The sequence below is a fragment of the Eleutherodactylus coqui genome, chromosome 12 (assembly GCF_035609145.1).
Source record: "Eleutherodactylus coqui strain aEleCoq1 chromosome 12, aEleCoq1.hap1, whole genome shotgun sequence".
NCBI lineage: Eukaryota > Metazoa > Chordata > Amphibia > Anura > Eleutherodactylidae > Eleutherodactylus > Eleutherodactylus coqui.
The window spans coordinates 70,275,326-70,293,975 of NC_089848.1; the positions used below are offsets into that span (position 1 = coordinate 70,275,326).

At 43.2% G+C, this 18,650-nt stretch overlaps 2 protein-coding genes across 2 annotated transcripts in view; one reads left to right on the top strand and one right to left on the bottom strand.

Moving 5' to 3' along the window:
- LOC136586858 (regenerating islet-derived protein 4-like) overlaps positions 1–12,707 on the bottom strand; it is a 34,503-nt gene extending 21,796 nt beyond the window's left edge. Inside the window, exon 1 of the mRNA XM_066585128.1 lies at positions 12,639–12,707. The gene's annotated coding sequence lies outside the window, so the exon portion shown is untranslated. The remainder of the gene's footprint in view (positions 1–12,638) is intronic.
- A 5,253-nt stretch (positions 12,708–17,960) lies between these two features.
- SMARCD3 (SWI/SNF related, matrix associated, actin dependent regulator of chromatin, subfamily d, member 3) overlaps positions 17,961–18,650 on the top strand; it is a 54,658-nt gene continuing 53,968 nt past the window's right edge. Inside the window, exon 1 of the mRNA XM_066585118.1 lies at positions 17,961–18,085. Within this exon, the coding sequence (XP_066441215.1) occupies positions 18,074–18,085 (12 nt within the window). The 5' untranslated portion in view covers positions 17,961–18,073. The remainder of the gene's footprint in view (positions 18,086–18,650) is intronic.

The window sequence follows — 18,650 nt, forward strand, 5'->3', positions numbered from 1 at the left end:
TTATTGGCCTGTGGTTGGAGGCTGACTTCGCTTACGCAACGCACAGCAGAGCCAGGAAACAATTATGCGCAAGCCTGTAGTGAGACCTCGGTGCGTATGACTGAGTTACTGGAATTCACAGCGAAGAACCAGTCAAGTGGCCAAAGGCCAGTGGTAGGCCTTAAGTATTTTGCTTCAATTTTTTAAAATGGTGAGGTGAAAAACCAGACAGACATCGTATGCAGCGTATATATGTATACTCTTTCCCTCTGGCGGGATGACGGCGATCATGTAACGGACACAGCAGAGCCAGGAAACAATTATGCGCAAGCCTGCTGTAACGCTTAGCTGGGTAATAATGAGCGACTACTACCCCCAGCAGACACGCAGTAAACTGTACACGGTCACAGGCTTGGCTGGGTAATAATGAGCGACTACTACCCCCAGCAGACACACAGTAAACTGAAGACGGTCACAGGCAGCCCAAATATAGTATTTTTTTCCAATTTTTGGGAAAAAGCCCACTGCCTATATAGCCCGTATATGGATTTCCCTGTTGGAGGATGACTGTGGTTATTGAAAGCACAGTGCAGCCAGAAAAAATTATGCGCAAGGCTGGGTATTAATGAGCGACTACTACCCCCAGCAGACACGCAGTAAACTGTAGACGGTCACAGGCTTAGCTGGGTAATAATGAGCGACTACTACCCCCAGCAGACACGCAGTAAACTGTAGACGGTCACAGGCTTAGCTGGGTAATAATGAGCGACTACTACCCCCAGCACACACGCAGTAAACTGAAGATGGTCACAGGCAGCCCAAATATAGTATTTTTTTCCAATTTTTGGGGAAAAGCCCACTGCCTATATAGCCTGTATATGGATTTCCCTGTTGGAGGATGACTGTGGTTATTGAAAGCACAGTGCAGCCAGAAAAAATTATGCGCAAGGCTGCAGTAACACCCAGCTGGGTAACAGTGAGCGACTACTACCCCCAGCAGGCACGCAGTAAACTGAACACGGTCACAGGCAGCCCAAAGATTTTTTTTTCCAATTTTTTTGAAAAAGCCCACTGCCTATATAGCCAGCATATCTCTTTCCCTGTACCACTGTCCCTGCCTCACCAGTACTGCCCCTATACTCAGTAAAATGACTGCAAACTGAGGACGCTATGGTCTGCACGCCCGATATACAACCAAAAAAAAATGTGCAAAACTGCTAAAAGCAGCCTCAACAGTACTGCACACGGTCAGATGTGGCCCTAAGGAGGACTGTTGGGGTTCTTGAAGACGAAGATAACAGCCTACCACTCTCCCTATAGCACCTACAGCAGGACGGCACTTTCCCTAATGTCCCTCAGCGTGCATCTGTGGCGAACCGTGGCCGGCCCCAATTTATATACTCGGGTGTCACCTGATCTCCCCAGCCACTCACTGCAGGGGGGTGGGATAGGGCTGGAACTTCACAGGAGGAAGTTGTAATGCCTTCCCTGTGTTTCTATTGGCCAGAAAACGGCGCAAACTTTTGCTATCCTGGAGATGCTATCCTGGAGGACCTCAATAAAATGAGCTGTATAGCTCCGTATCAGCATGAGTTTATGAGAGATCACTCCTGTCAAACCAATCTGATCAGCTTCTACAAGGAGGTAAGTTCTAGACTGGACCCGGAAAAGTCATTGCATCTTGTATATCTTGATTTTTCCAAACCGTTTGATACTGTGCCACAGAAAAGGTTGGTAAATAAAATGAGACTGCTAGGCTTAGGTGAGAATGTGTGTAAGTGGGTAAGGAACTGACTCAGTGATAGAAAGCAGAGGGGGGTTATAAATAGTACATACTCTGATTGGGTCACCGTTACTAGTGAGATACCACAGGAGGCATTCCTGTGACCCCCTTGTGTGTGCGGCGGAGCATTATCCTACTGGAAGATGCCTCTTGGAAGCCACCATGAGAGGAACACATGTGGATGCAGGGTGTACTGAACATATCGCTGAGCTGTCATTGTCACTCGTACCACTACTAGGGGTGACCGGCTGTTGTATGGTCTGCACCCCAGACCATCACACCAGCAGGGGGAAAAGTGCCGCTCCACAGCAGTGGCAGGATTGAGGCGCTCACCCTGAGGTCTCCAGCCACGAACACAGCCGTTGCCCTAAATAAACCTGAATTCATTGCAGAAGACAACCCAGTTCTACTCCGTAGTGTCTAGTTTCATTGTTAATGTCAGCACTGCAAATGGAGGTGACAGTGGGTGGGTGTCAAATGCAGTACATGTTTTGGGCACTGTCAGACCAAATGCCTTTCAGCCCGCTGTGAGATCAAATGCGCTTAAGCCAAGTGCCTGGAGATGGTTCTCACAGACGCGGGGGCCTGTAACGATTATGCCACCTGTGGAATGGTGGACAACAAGGACGTCCTGAGCCCGGTCACCTAGTGTGCCCTCATTCATACACTGGTCCCAACACCTCCTAACAGTCTGGTCAGAGCGGACCAGGTGACGGCAATTTGTCGATGCGACCATCCAGCTTCTCACATTTCAATAATGTACCCCTCTCAAACTCTGGAAACTGGGCAAAATATCTTCTCTGCAGCGTAGCGGCGCCTAGTCGTCAACAAGCTCTACACAAGCGGAAAAAGAGGTCACTACACACAAGTAGCCTCCGGGAGCCTTTTATAAACCAAGGTGGGAACCTCTTTTAGGGCCTCAGGTGAACAGACCGTTCATGTAAACATGCCACAACTCTAATTATTTGCATATCTGCCTGAGATGTAATTGCATGCTGAGTTTTGCAGCACAACAACTTCTTCTAGATGCTTGATTTATTTTGACAAATAATGTACATACCAATCTTATATATATATATATATATATATATATATATATATATATATATATATATATATAAAGGTGAAAGCCCTCACTCACTTACTCACTCACTAACGAACTGACTGACTTGCTACTAATTCTCTAACTTCCCGGTGTCTTACAAACATAAAATTTGGCAGGAGCATTCTTTAGGTCCTACATAGGAAAAATAAAGGGGTCACAATTAGATTATTCAATGCTAATTGCAAAAGTTAAAGGGTTAATGGTTTTGGTATAGTTGTGGATGGGTATGGGTTAAATGTAAAGGTTTATGGGGGCGGGGGACTTTTTTCTAACCTCTTTTATTAGGTCATTGTAGGGTCAGCTGGAGCATGAAGAAATTGCTATGGAAGAACTGTTGATAGAGAATGATTGGGCTAAGGAAAATGGCGGGAGCCTATCAGGAGAGCATGTTCTGGGATGCAGGGACCTAGCAACTGGAGGCGATTGGTGGAGGTGACAAGCGGGAGTGGATAGGAGTTCTTATAAGAAGGTGCTGGTTAGTCCGTTTCCACAGTTTCTTCACAGCATTGAAGTTTTCCCCGCCCGATGATATAGCTATGTTAATACCTTGTCGCAGCATCTTAAATGGGAATATGCGGGTGGACATAAAGGTTTATTAAGAGTACTTTGGTGGTGTAGACTGGAGTATGCTGGACTAAGTCTACAGGTTATATTATATTTCATTATATTTTATTTGGTGAGTAGACTTGAGGAGGACGGACTGAGTCTACGTGTTATATATTTAATATGTTACTTTAACCTCATTTAAATAAATGCCGTGGACTTTTAATCTAAGTTTGGACTTTGTGTGTATTTATTTCAAGTTTAAGATACAAATATTTGTAGCATAAGATTCAATGTTCTCCAGTGGGACAGCTGCTGAAAGAATGTTATCAGCGCTGTCCATGGAGAACTCAGCGTGCAGTCCGTCTTATCAGTCCCGATGGATTTCAAGCTGAGCTGAACTCAGCAATGGACGTAAAGTGCATAGTAAGTGCACGATGGGCACGGATTTATAAGCAACGATTACACAGATCTGCGACAAAAAAGCTGTTTGATTATTTTCAACTAATTTCCATGTATTTTGGTGTGCTGAAAACGAAAAAAAATTGGGAAAAAATCCTAGACGTCAGGATTTACCACAAAATGCAAAATTCTCTTCCCATTAAAGCAATTTTTTCTCAATTTTTGGTATTTTTTTTATCTTAGGGTTTTTAACTAAATTTACAGTCAAAATTACTATTAATTAATTCACATCAGTGCATTTAAAATATATAATGCCAAAAAAAAACAACTTTCAAAGAAAAAAACTTCCAGAGTGAGCTAATAGAGACCAGCATCAACCTGTTGCAAGCTGACCGCACAGGCACTGAGATGCACGGGCTTGATTCAATTTCTTTTCTTGGGTCTCACCTGTGGTACTATTGTATCTTGATGCCACCAGACGTATGGGTGGAGACAAGATACAGGGTGCTTGACAGAGCGGGAGCTGATTGGCTGTCATGAGCAAGGTCCTAGCACGCAGAAGCAAACACTCTCCCCGGAGCAGCCATCCCCCTTCCTCCTCCCTGGGGTGAACCGCTAGGCAGCACCTGCGCTGACAGTGTGATACTGTAGCTGCTCTAGGAATCCCGCTGCTGTGAGGCTGTGCCCTCCCACCTTCCCTGGCAAAGCCTCAGAGCATCTCCCTGGGCCATATGCTCCCTCACAACTCCCTCCGCAGACGTGTCTGTGCCGCCTCTCAACTCTGTCCCAGACACCGGCTCTCTGCTGCTGTGGCCACTGACAGCTTGCTCCCCCGCTCAGTATCTCCTGCCACTGTCAGTGACGCCGGCTCTCTGCTGTTGTGGCCGCTGACAAACGGAAAGATAGGGAGTAACTCCCACAATCTCTTCGTGTTAGCTCGTCATTCTTAAATCATGTTTCCCCAAGTTAGCGTTATGGCTCCGCGGAAGTGTATTAATTCGCCTGTTTCTGTTACATTTGTGGTGAATATACAGTGTTGAAGCAACAGCTGAATATTACAGACTTTGAGGAAAAAGTATACTTCACATACTTTAGACTAAAACTTGGGGATCAAGATAAAGTTTGGGCGCCTCATAAAGTGTGCAAATGGTGTGTTGAGGACCTCTGATTCAAGGGTAAGAAAATGTTTTCCGTTATCAGATTCCTATGGTATGGCGTGAGCAAAGGAACCATAGTGATGACTGTTACTTTTGTTCATGAGTTGTGAAAGGGTATAATTCCAAATGGAAGCATTCCATTTCATACCCCAATCTTCACTCAGCAATTCGTCCCATCCCCCATGGCACAGATATACCAGTACCCAAAACCCCTGCTACCTTGGAAGGGATACCTAGCTCCGATGAAGGTGGAGTCATACTTGAACCAGATGACGAATCAAGTTGTGACTTTGAAGATGATGCAAGACCAAAATTTTTTACCCAGGAGGAGATGAATGATTTGGTAAGAGACTTGAATCTGAGTTACTCGGTTCAAGGCTCAAAAGCAGGAATTTATTGCCAGGAGTGTCTTTTTCATGGTTCAGATATCGTGAAAAGGAGTTCGTTCCTTACTTTGCCGAGGAAGACAAGTTGGTTTACTGCATCGATGTCGAAGGTTTGATGGGTCAATTCAAAATTTAATATGATTCAACGCAATGACGTCTTTTCAAAAAGAAGTCTCAAAGCAGTTTTGCTCCACAACGGCAGTTTTTACCCATCCATCCCTGTAGGTCATTCCGTACAGTTGAAGGAAACCTAGGAGAACGTGGAAATGGTTCTTCATAAGCTTAAATATGAAGACCACGGTTGGCAATTGTGTGGGGATTTAAAGGTCTTGTGCATGCTGCTCGGGCAACAAGCTGGATATACCAAATACCCTTGTTTTCTGTGTCTATGGGACAGTTGAGACCGACAAAATCACTGGACCAAGAAGAGTTGGCAGCCAAAAGCGCTGACATTCGGTCAAAGAAACTTTGGTACCTCCGCCTAAAGTTCTTCTATCACCTCTCCATATAAAATTGGAATTGATGAAGCAATTCGTGAAATCACTTCCAAGAGATGGAGAATGCTTCAAATATTTGGTCACCAAGTTTCCAGACCTCTCGGAGGCAAAATTGAAGGAAGGTGTGTTAGTTGGACCAGACATTAGAAGGCTTATAGCTGATCAAGAGTTTGTCAATACCATGACGGATTCTCAAAAAGAAGGGGTGGATTGCATTTAAAGAGGTCGTAGAGAAATTTTTAGGCACTAAGAAAGATCCTGACTACAAAAAGATCATCGGATGAATGCTGAAAGCATTTCAATCTTTAGGTTGCCTGATAAGTTTGAAAGTGCATTTTCTCCAATCCCACCTTGACTCCCTTCTTGAAAATTTGGGAGCTGTGAGTGAAGAACAAGGTGAATGATTCCACCAGGACATTAAAGAGATGGAAAGAGGATACCAGGGAAAATGGAGCATTACAGTGATGGCAGACTACTGTTGGATGCTTCAGAGAGACATTCCAGATACTACTCACAAGCGTAAATGTACGAAGAGGAGCCTCACAGGGAAGAAGAAATGATTTTAGTGTGTTTTAGTGGCTCGTTTCAGTTCAAAAATGATTTTCATGTAAAATTTGTAATTAAAAATTAATTTTATAAGTCTATTTTCATTTATTTTGAGGTATTTCCTGAGGTATCAGGAAAATTGATGTCCTATGATAAAACAGAGGTCATTTTCGGATTCAGCGTACCGAAAAATATAAATATTATGTGGAATACCCAAAACAGCTCTTAATTTTTTTTTGCCGACCTGTGTTATTGCTCAAAAGATAGCTTTTGAGCGTAATTGTTGTGTATAAAAGGACCTTTAACCCCTTGAGTGGCACACCCGGAAATTTTCCGGGAGGAGCTCTACTGCCCATAGCGATATAGCCCAGAAGATTTCCAGGCTATGTATCACTATGGGAGCTGCAGAGCACAATGCCACAAGCTGTGGCATTGTGCTCTGCCTGCACAGACCCACACAGAGCAGTTCAGGATTTTGAAATAAGAAGCAGGGAGATACTGCCGATCTGCCGGCAATCTCCTGCTTTTAATTTTAAACTCCTGCACTAGTTTGTATACAGGTTGCCATAGAGACCATCGGCTTGACCAAAGCAAGCAGGGGGTCTCTGTGGCAGGGAGAGCTGGTGCTTGGCTGTCAGAGGACAGCCAGGCACCAGCTCTTACAGCAGAGATCAGAGAAAACCTCAGATCTCTGCTGTGTTAACCCTTTAAATGCTCCAGTCTATGTGACTGCAGCATGTAAAGGGCTGTCATCATTGGACCCCCGGAATGTGATCAGGGGGTCCTGATGGGTCTCTGTGAAAGTCCCCTAAAGGGACAAAAAAAAAAAAAAGTTTAAAAAAAAAGTTAAAAAGTTATTAAAAAAATAAAAAACAAAAACAATTGTCTCCCTTTACTTTGTAAAAAAATTAAAATAACATTACACATATGGTATCCCTGCATCATAAGGACACAGAGAAGGAAGTTAGTACATTATTTAACCTCTTAATGACACGGCCCCTTTTTTTCTTATTTCCCCATTTCTTTTTTTCCTCCCCCTGTTTAAAAAATCATAACTCCTTTATTTATCCATCAGTGTCGCTGTATGAGGGCTTGTTTCTTGCGGGACGAGTTGTATTTTTCAATGGTGCTATTTAAAGTACCATATAATGTACTGAAAAACTTTTACAAAATTCTAAGTGGAGCAAAATGAAAAAAAAATGACATTTCTCCATCTTTCAGTGCATTTTGTTTCTATGGCACACAAATTGCAACAAAAATGACCTGATAACTTTATTCTATGGGTCAGTGCGATTACTACGATACCAAACTTGTATAGTTTTTTTTTTGCTGTAGTACTTGTATTTTTTTCAGACATTTAATTTTTTAAAATTATTTTCTGCTGCATCTTCTGCGCGGAATAACTTTTTTATTTTTCCATCGACATACTTGAGCTCATTTTTTGCAGGATGTCCTGTAGTTTGCGTTAGTGCTAATTCAGAATACATACAACTTTTCGATCGCTTTTTATTGCATTTTTTCTGGGAGGCAGGGTGACTGAAAAAGTGCATTTGTTGCGTTGTTTATTTTTTTTTCGGACTACGTCCACCGTGTGGGGTGAATAATGCACTACATTGATAGATCTGACATTTACGGACACTGATACCAAATATGTATTTTTCTTTTATGATTTAGATCTTTTTATTATAGATATGGCAAAAGGAGGGTGATTTTAACTTTTATAACTTTTTTTTTTTAAGTGTGAAAAAGTTGTGAAAAAGAAAAAAAAACTATTACAATTTGGTATTGGCATAATCGTACTGGCCTGTAGAATTACTTTGATACATTATTTATACTGCTCAGGGAATGCAGTGAAAAATAAAAAACATGCCAGAATTACAGATTTTGTTAATCTTGCCTCTAGAAAAAATGGAATAAAAAGCGATCAAAATTTTACATGTTCCTAAAAATTAGATAAATGAAAACTAGAGTTCATCCCGCAAAAAACAAGGCCTTCTAGAGCTCAGGCAATGGAAAAATAAAATAATACGGCTCTTGGAATGTGGTGACACACAAGCAAAGCTTTAAGAAAAAAAAATGTTTTAAATATACCAAAATAGCAAAACATAAAAAAAACTGTATAAACTTGGTATCGCCGGAATCGTGCTGACTCAGAGAATAATGTTATCTCATTCATTATTATGCACACTCAACGCCGTAAAAATGAAATCGAAAAAACAAATGGCAGAATTTCTTTCCTTTTCCCCAATCTCCCTACAAATTTTTTTACAAAAGTTATGCAATACATTATATATACCCAAAAATGATGCCATCAAAAAGTACAACTTGTCCCGCAAAAAACAAGCCCTCATATGGCTGTGTCAATAGAAAAATGAAAAAGTTATGGCTCTTGGAACGCGACTTCAAAATTAGTTGAAATTAAATGATTAGACCATTTAAAAAACCTGCCCTGGTGGGTCTGACAGGGTGGTAAGAAACCTGCCACTCAAGGGGTTAAATATCACTGCCAGCAGCTATATTTACCTCCATGTATCAATGGAATCTACCTGTCTGCATTCTGCTGGGAAGTGAAGTTTATACCTGCCTTTGGTAAATATGGTTGCTGGCAATGTTTAGTTGATTTAGCCAAATTTAGTAGTAACAAGATTAACACTACCTAACCTTATATACATACGCACAGACACAGAGGGGTGGAAAAATTAAATGGCTGTGGCCTTTTTTTTAATTAAAGCTTAATTCAAAGTTTTTCATAATAACTATTCAAATAAACATAAAAACGTGTTACAGTGAAAAATGAGTCCAGCCATAGGCTTGAACTCCAGAAAAACCTCAGAGAATTGAGTCCATTCAATCAATGAATGACTTTCCCCCAGCTCTTAACAATAGGGTGTGACAACAATAAAAGGAGTGGGCAGGGGGCTTTATTAACCGCCTTTCCAGATGGTTGAGCAAAGACAGCCAATCAGCCCTGAACGTCAGTTTTTATAACAGTTGCCAAGTTACATGGGCTCCAAGTGAACCCAATGACCTGCTGTTGGGAGGTGAGGGGGAGCAGAGAAGCTTAAAGGTGCTTTTTCACGGAATGATTATCGTTAAAAAAAACAAAACCGTTGGATCATTTGAATTTGAACGATAATCATTTAGTACATCCACGGCCAAGGATGAATGATAATTAATTTGCTTATTGTTCATTTGCAAGTATGGAAATCATCATTGGCTCGTTTGCTAATTCCTTGGTTTAAACACTAATCGTTTCGTCGTTCTTATTCACTGGTACAGCGAACTGAACGATCCTGTTAAAAAAAAAATGAACGATTTATCTGTGTTTAAATTGCGCAAACGCGCAAACTGTGTCGATTTTTCGGTCCGTGAAAAAGTCCCCCTACCAGCAGTTACTGGCACTAATAAAATAGGAACTTTGTCCAATCGGCTAAATCATCTCCCGGGGAAATTTCTGTTGGAAAGCAGGCAAAAGAGCAGGAAAATTTCCCACCTAAACCTATAGGAATCCACAAGAAATGTCCATAATCCCATGTGGATCCCTCCATAAGGTCTGGGATCCGGCCGTGAGAATAATCGAAGTTTGAACGTTTGTGGGGGAAAGACTGTTAAGAATGAGTGTGAAGCTAACACTATCCCACACCTGATGGGTGTACAACTGTAATCACAAATGGTCCAAATGTTACAAGATAAAGTCAAAGATCTACGGCATCGGTTACAATTTTTTCGAACCTTGACATATCGATGTAGGGTTACTGGGGAAGATCTCATTAACCCTTTCCAATCCAATTTTGGATTCAGGGTTTCCTAAAAGGCTCTCTCTTTTTGCTGTTATACAACGGTGCCATCTGCTGGCAATAGACTGTAAGAATACCCTGTTGGACGTCCTCTGACATTGGAGCTGTACAAGCTTCAATCAGAATGTAGAAAGACGTCAGACAGTGGATTGGAAAGGGTTAATAATAATCTTTATTTATTCAGCGCCAATTTAAGGGTGTAGCGCTGACATTGGTCCTTACATGTTGCAGCAGCTTGGCTACTGTGACAGTCGGCTTCTGGCCACTAGAGTCAAGCCATGCCCCCTCTGCCCTGGAGAGGGGACTCAGGGGAAATTAAGAAACATGAGGTTTAACGTGCTATCGCTTCGCCTGGAAAATCGTGTGATTTTGTAGTCCGCGTGAAAGCGGCCTTACAGCTTTACTGTCTCGCGCACACCGTTATCAGTGCCAGTGAGCAGGCGCTTCAGCACAGATAACGGTGTTTGCGAGACAGTAAAGCTGTAAGGCCGCTTTTACACGGACTACAAAATCACACGTGTTCTAGGCGAAGCGATAGCACGTTAAAACGCATGTTTCTGAAACCCATGCTTTTCATTGGTTTCCTTCACATTAGCAATGTTTTCACTGATGCTTAGTTGTAAGAAAAAAAAAATCTTTCTGCCATGTGCTATTTTTTTTAATTTTTTTTAAGCTCCCATATTTCCCTATGGAGCCGCCTTGTTTATCACATTGTATAACACGAAGTTGCGATTTTCATGCAATGTGATTTTAACATTAGAAAGTCCTATTGACCTTCGCCATAAAAAAAAAATCACGCAATTTTGTTGCGGGCGGCAGCGATGCGATATTATTCTCAAGAAAATGCATCGGTGATGCTCAAAAAGTGCCGCAGAGCTCTGAGGCCTTAGTCAGACGGGCGTTTTTTCGCGCGATTTGCGCGTCGCATGCGCAAATCGCGTGACCGGAGGTGAAAAATCACGGGAAAAATCTGCACCTAGCCGCGTTAATCGTCGCAGCAAAACGCCCGTCTGACCGGAGAAAAATCGCCGTGCGCATCAAAATGCGCATGAAACTTCGACTGGCCGGCGAAAAAAATGATTTTGGTGCACACATAAAACGCCGAATGCAGATAGGCGCGATCTGCGAATCGTCGTGTCCTATAATTTATCGCATATCCGCATAAAAACATGTGACCGATACCATAGCGAACCATTGGTTCTATATATGCGCAAATCGCACGAAAAAACGCCCGTCTGACTAAGGCCTAAGAGTGTAGTATGGAGACGGTTATTTAAATATTCATGAGTGTAAACTTCCGGTTGATATTACGCATCGCTTAAGTGCGAAATACCCTCCTAAGGAGTGAAACCAGTTTGTTCAGTAAAGTTTAATTTTTGTATACATGCTGTATCCGCCTCCATGTTTTACTGCTGCGCCATATATAATACTACAACCTGCTTCACCAAAATATTCCACAGCACTTTAGAAATCATTATATGTTGAGTCTGTGGCCTACGTTGGGTAATACTTGATGAATAGCTGTGATTGGTTTATCGAGCGCTGACTGTGATTGGCTAAGCGTCAGCCATTCACAGCCAGCACTTCCAGGAGGCAGGGATTTTTCAATCCCCAGCCAGAAGAGTTGAAGAGAAATAGTGACGGGGGACTGGGCCGACAGCGCTTCTAAGGTGATGTATACTGTTTTTTGATTTTTTCCTGCAGCCAGGGCTTTGACAGTAGGACTTTCTACTGTCAGAGTTGCATCTCCCCACACGAAAATCGCGTTGTCGTGCAATGCGATGCAACAGAGAGGAAGGCTCCATGGGGAAACATGGGCTACAAAATCTCACGAGTTGCGGGCACATCGCTGGACCCGTGAGGTTTTTGTGTCAGGATGTTGCATGCTACAAATCATCGCATGTATGAATTTACTGATAGGAAAGCATGGGCCTCTACTTACATGTGATTTGTAGCATTGTAGAAACGCAACTTTGTCACCCGCTGTTCACACCAACATACCAGGTTGTGCAGCACACCACATAGAACAGGAACCCCACCCAGAGCTCACATACATACAGATGGTCAACCAAAGCCAGTCCAAGTGTCCTCACACCAGGGGAATAGAGAGTCAGCCACCGTGCTGACATAAGGAACAGTGTCAGGCATCACCCATCTGACACACACACACAAGACATCAGACGTCTGGAGGTCGCACCTCTCAGAGGGAAGAGGAGGTCTGCATATGGGAGATACAGGTGTCCAGACTATCTTTAGGGTAGGAGAGAGGGACACTACAGACTAGCATGCACACACCAGCTCTGAATGGGATTACCACAAGGATACACTGAATCACTAATATGACCAGCAATCTCTCACAAGAGTTGCTGGTATTTGTCTACAGCAGACAAGGGGGATTGGCTGGTGGAGAATACCACACCCAGCCAGCTCAATTAACTCCTACCTGTGAAGGTGTGCACAATGAAGCCTGTAGAACCACAGGTCCCAGACAAACAATCTTAACACTGGCAAGGGGGAGGGGAAGAGACTTGAGCCGCTGCTAAACTTCCTCCCCCTTCCCTTTTCTGATGTCTATCATAGGCCTCCTGCAGACGGCCAGGTCAGATCCCGCTGCGAGAATTCTCACCTGCAGGCTCACCTGCTCCCGGCGTCTTCGCCGGCACGTGCGCAGTGCTGCGCGCCAGCCGTGACGTTTCTATGCGGGCCTCTGCGAGACTCGCACAGAAATAGGACATGCTGCGATTTGTTTCCTGCACGAGTTTTCACGCGGTCAAATCTCGGCTGTCTGCATCGGATTGTATTATCTAATGTAATCCTATGGCAGCGAGCACGGGCGGAAACTCTGCAGGAAATTCCGCCGTGGAATTTCCGCCCATGTGCAGGAGACCATATGCTCCCATAGGAGTGTATGGGAATGGCCTGCGTATTCTGGCAAAAAAATGGGACAAGACCTATCTTTTCCAGACGTGCGTAAGAGCGGCTGGCCAGAATGCGCACCGTATGTGCTATCTTTTACGGCCGGATGATTTTACGCACTGGAATCCAATGCTTCACACGGTCGTGATTTTCATCCAACATTTTTACATAGCTAAATAGCTGTGTAAAAACGCTCGTGTGAACAAGGCCTAATGTTGTGTTGTTCCACTTCTGGGCTGTGTTGGTAATTTGAGGGGATTCTGCTATAGATTAAGGGCTTATTCAGACGACCGTATATCGGCTGGGTTTTCACGCCCCGGCCAATATACGGTGTGCTTGTCTGCAGGGGGAGGAGGATGGAAGAGCCAGGAGCAGAAACTGAGCTCCCGCCCCTTGCCATTATTTGCAATAGGAGGGGGCGAGATGGGGGCGGAGCTAAGTATCGGCGCTTAGCTCCGCCCTGTCCCACCCCTCCCATTGCAAATAGTGGCGAGGGGCAGGAGCTCAGTTCCTGCTCCTGGCTCTTCCATCTCCCCCCCCCCCCTGCAGACAAGGACATCGTATATCGGCTCGGTGTGAAAATATACGTTCGTCTAAATAAACCCTAAGAGAGTGGTTAGATGTATCTTTCCTCTGGAGTTTCAAATTTGTTAGGATTGATTTATTAACCCCTTAAGGACCAGACGCTTTTTAGGGATTTAACCCATGTGGTGGTTTAACTGTCCTATTTTTTTTCCTTCAGCTACCAAAATTATTTTTGCTGCATTTTTTGTCCTGTGACATATAGGGCTATTTTTTAATATGTTTTGACTGACCTTTTTTAAAAATTTTTTTAGTTTTATTGGGGGTAAAAGCTAAAAAAAAGTTTGTTTTCTTTTAGCATTTAGGGCTTATTTACACAGGCGTATATCGGCCGGCGTTTTCACGGCCGGCCGATATACGCTTCCATTTGAGTAGTCCTCCCCTGTCTGTCCCCCCTCCCCCTCACTGGCTCTCTGCCTATCTCCTTCACTCCGGCATTTGCAATGGGAGGGGATGGGGCAGAGATAAGCTCTGCTCTGTCCCGCCCACTCCCATTACTGGCTGCAGACAAGGGTTGGGAGCTTAGCTCCGCCCTGTCCCACCCACTCCCACTGTAAACCGCTCAGAGGGGAGGGGGGAACTGCTCAGATGGAAGCGTATGTCGGCTGGCCGCGAAAACGTCGGCTGATATACTCTTGTGTAAATAAGCCCCCATGGTGCCTTTCCACTAGCCTTTCTTTATCGCTGCGTTTTTTTAAACGCGATTGTCAATGGGACTTTCTAATGTTAAAAACGCAACGCAGCACAACTTACGTTTTTGGTGCACTGCCTTTCGTTGCGCCAACATTAGAAAGTCCCACTGACAATCGCGTGAAAAAAAACGCAGCGATAAAAAAAGGCTAGTGGAAAGGCACCCTTATAGTTTGATTTTTTTTGTAAATTTAGGCTAAAATAAAGTATGGTAACGGGTTGTTTATTTTGTTTCGGACATTTTGATATATAATATGTATGGTTTCAGATTACAGGGCGCATATCACGACATATGGTTGGCATTGGCTTTTGGTTATTTTCTTTTTTATGTATATATTTTTATTTAATTCTGTAATTTTGGTTTATTTATTTATGTAATTATTTTTTTTGACATCTGTGTCCCCCATGACGTAATATAAGACCTCTGTGGGACATTCACATGTTTTTTTTATTACACACTTTTCCACTGTGGCTGGTGCATCCATAGGATCAGCATACATAGGAGCCCCAGTTACAGGGAAAACATCCCCCTGTGGTGACAATAATCATTAGCAGAGCTGATCAGGGTCTGTAGGACCCTGTAGCTTTGCTGTGCAAGGGAATCCCAGTGGTCACGTGACCGCTAGCTCACGTAGTGGAAGAAACTGTGACTGACAGCTGACAACCCGACCTGCTTCTGATTGATTGCAGAAACAGGGGCTTTAATCTCATGCCGTAATTTTACTATTAGGCGGGATTAAATCCCAGCGCTTGGTCTTTAGTGGGTTACAATTCTACATATGCAGTGGACTGACCATCCCTGAGGCCTGTGTATAAAATTTTGGATATTGTTTGGTCGTCCCTAATGTTTTTCTATAAGATGCTGGATATTGTGTGACCTTCCCTGATGTCTGTCTATATTATGGGAGTGGGAAAATGGCACACAATGGCTAAACGGAACCCTCATATGACAGAACCACACAGCGCTAAATGGAATCTATTGAATATGATGGGGTCCTTTTATTTCTCTCCATCCATCCAGAATTTTACAGATCGAAATATCCTGTATTCTAATGGAATTCAGCTATGGAAGATCCAAATGGAACCTCCAACGCTGATGTGAACAGGTCCTAATAACCTAGATATTGTGTGACTGTTCTTGACATCTGTCTATAATATGCTGGATATTGTGTGACCATCCCTGATGTCTACGTATAATATGCTAGATATTGTGTGACCGTCCCAGATGTCTGCCTATAATATGCTTGATATTGTGTGACCGTCCCAGATGTCTGCCTATAATATGCTTGATATTGTGTGACCGTCCCTGATGTCTGCATATAATATGCTGGATATTGTGCGACTGTCCCTGACATCTGTCTATAATATGCTAGATATTATGTGACCATCCCTGATGTCTGCATATAATGTGCTGGATATTGTGCGACTGTCCCTGATGTCTGCATATAATATGCTAGATATAGTGTGACTTTCCCTGATGTCTACATATAATATGCTGGATATTGTGCGACTGTCCCTGATGTCTGCATATAATATGCTGGATATTGTGCGACTGTCCCTGATGTCTGCATATAATATGCTAGATATAGTGTGACTGTCCCTGATGTCTAGATATAATATGCTTGATATTATGTGACCATCCCTGATGTCTGCATATAATGTGCTGGATATTGTGCGACTGTCCCTGATGTCTGCATATAATATGCTGGATATTGTGCGACTGTCCCTGATGTCTGCATATAATATGCTAGATATAGTGTGACTTTCCCTGATGTCTACATATAATATGCTGGATATTGTGCGACTGTCCCTGATGTCTGCATATAATATGCTGGATATTGTGCGACTGTCCCTGATGTCTGCATATAATATGCTAGATATAGTGTGACTGTCCCTGATGTCTGCATATAATATGCTAGATATAGTGTGACTGTCCCTGATGTCTAGATATAATATGCTAGATATAGTGTGACTGTCCCTGATGTCTAGATATAATATGCTTGATATTGTGTGATTGTCCCTGATGTCTGCATATAATATGCTGTATATTGTGTGACCGTCCCTGATGTCTGCATATAATATGCTGTATATTGTGTGACTGTCCCTGACATCTGTCTATAATATGCTAGATATTATGTGACTATCCCTAATGTCTGCATATAATGTGCTGGATATTGTGTGACTGTCCCTGATGTCTGCATATAATATGCTGGATATTGTGCGACTGTCCCTGATATCTATGTATATTATAATATGTGGATACTGTGTGACCATCCCTGATCTCAGTCTATAATGGCTGGTTCACAGCAGCATTTTAGGGTCTCGTTTTCCTGCTCCGTTATGGAAACAGGAAAATGGAATGCACTGGCCAAACTGAACCCTCATATGACAAAACCATACAGCGCCAAACTGAACTCATTCACTATAATGGAGTCCTTTGGTTTCTCTCTATTTCTTTCTATTTTAACGAAATTCAACTATAGAGGTTCAGATAATGAGAATAGGTCCTAATATGCTGGATATTATATGACCGTCCCTGAAATTGCATATAATATACTGGATATTGTGTGAACGTTCCTGATATCTGCATATAATATACTGGATATTGTGTGAACGTTCCTGATATCTGCATCTAGATATACTGAATATTGTATGACCATCCGTAGATATCTCCGTATAATAGGCTAGATATTATGTGACTGTCCCTCTACATACAATATGCTAGATATTGTGTAACCGTCCATGATGTCTACATGAAGTATACTGGATACTGTATGACCATCTCTGATATCTCCTAATAATAGACTAGATATTGTGCGACCGTCCCTGATGTCTACGTAAAATATGCTGGAAATTGTGCGACTGTCCCTGATGTCTCCATATAATTTGTGAAATATTGTGCGACTGTCCCTAATGTCGCCGTTTAATATGCTAGATATTGTGTGACCATCCCTGATGTCTATGTATGATATGCTAGATATTGTGTGACCGTGCCTGATGTCTGCGTATAATATGCTAGATATTGTGTGACCATCCCTGATGTCTACGTATAATATGCTGGATATTGTGCGACCGTTCCTGATGTCTGCCTATAATATGCCGGATATTGTGTGACTATCCCTGGCATCTGTCTATAATATGCTGGATATTGTGTGACCGTCCCTGACGTCGCCGTATAATATGCTAGATATTGTGTGACCATCCCTGATGTCTACGTAAAATATACTGGATATTGTTTGACCGTCCCTGATGTCTGCATATAAAATGCTGGATTTTGTGTGACCCTCCCTGATGTCTACGTAAAACATGCTGGATATTGTATGACCGTCCCTGATGTCTACGTAAAATATACTGGATATTGTGTGACCCTCCCTGATGTCTACGTAAAACATGCTGGATATTGTGTGACCGTCCCTGATGTCTACGTAAAATATACTGGATATTGTGTGACCGTCCCTGATGTCTGCATATAAAATGCTGGATTTTGTGTGACCCTCCCTGATGTCTACGTAAAACATGCTGGATATTGTGTGACCGTCCCTGAAGTCTACGTAAAATATACTGGATATTGTGTGACCCTCCCTTGAGTCAGTGGAAGGAGCCGGCTATTGTCAGACAGTGCCTCTGTTGTTGCGCATGTGCAATGTGTACTAACCCAACAGAACCAACGGAACCAGAACCCAGAGCCACATGGAGAGAAAGGTGAGGCTGCAAGAAACATTCACTGTGGGAACACCACTATCTGCATGAGACAATCACCCTGAGACCCCCACGGTCTGCAAGTGATATTCATCCTGAGACCCCCACTGTCTGCAAGAGGCAATCACCCAGAAATCCCACTGTCCGCCTGTGATATTCAATATGAGACATTCACCCTGAACTCCCTACAGACAGCAAGTGACAATATCTCCGAGACCCTCATAGACTGCAAGGGACAATCACCCCAAGACCACTGTTGTCTGCAAAAGCCATTCACCCAGAGACTCCCTAACTAACAACAAAAGACATTCACCCAGAGACCCCCCTCAATTTGCAGAAGACAATCACCCAGAGACCCCCACTGTCTGCAAGAGACAGTCACCCTGGGATCTTCACTAACTGCAAGAGACATTCACCCTGAGACACCCCCTCCCATTATCAGCCAGAGATGCTCAGAGTGCAAGAGGCTATCACCCAGGGATCCTGACCATCTCTAGTAGATATTCACCTAGAGAGCTTCAGTGTTTCCCGGGTACACCCCCACTGTCTAGAAGAGACATCTACCCCA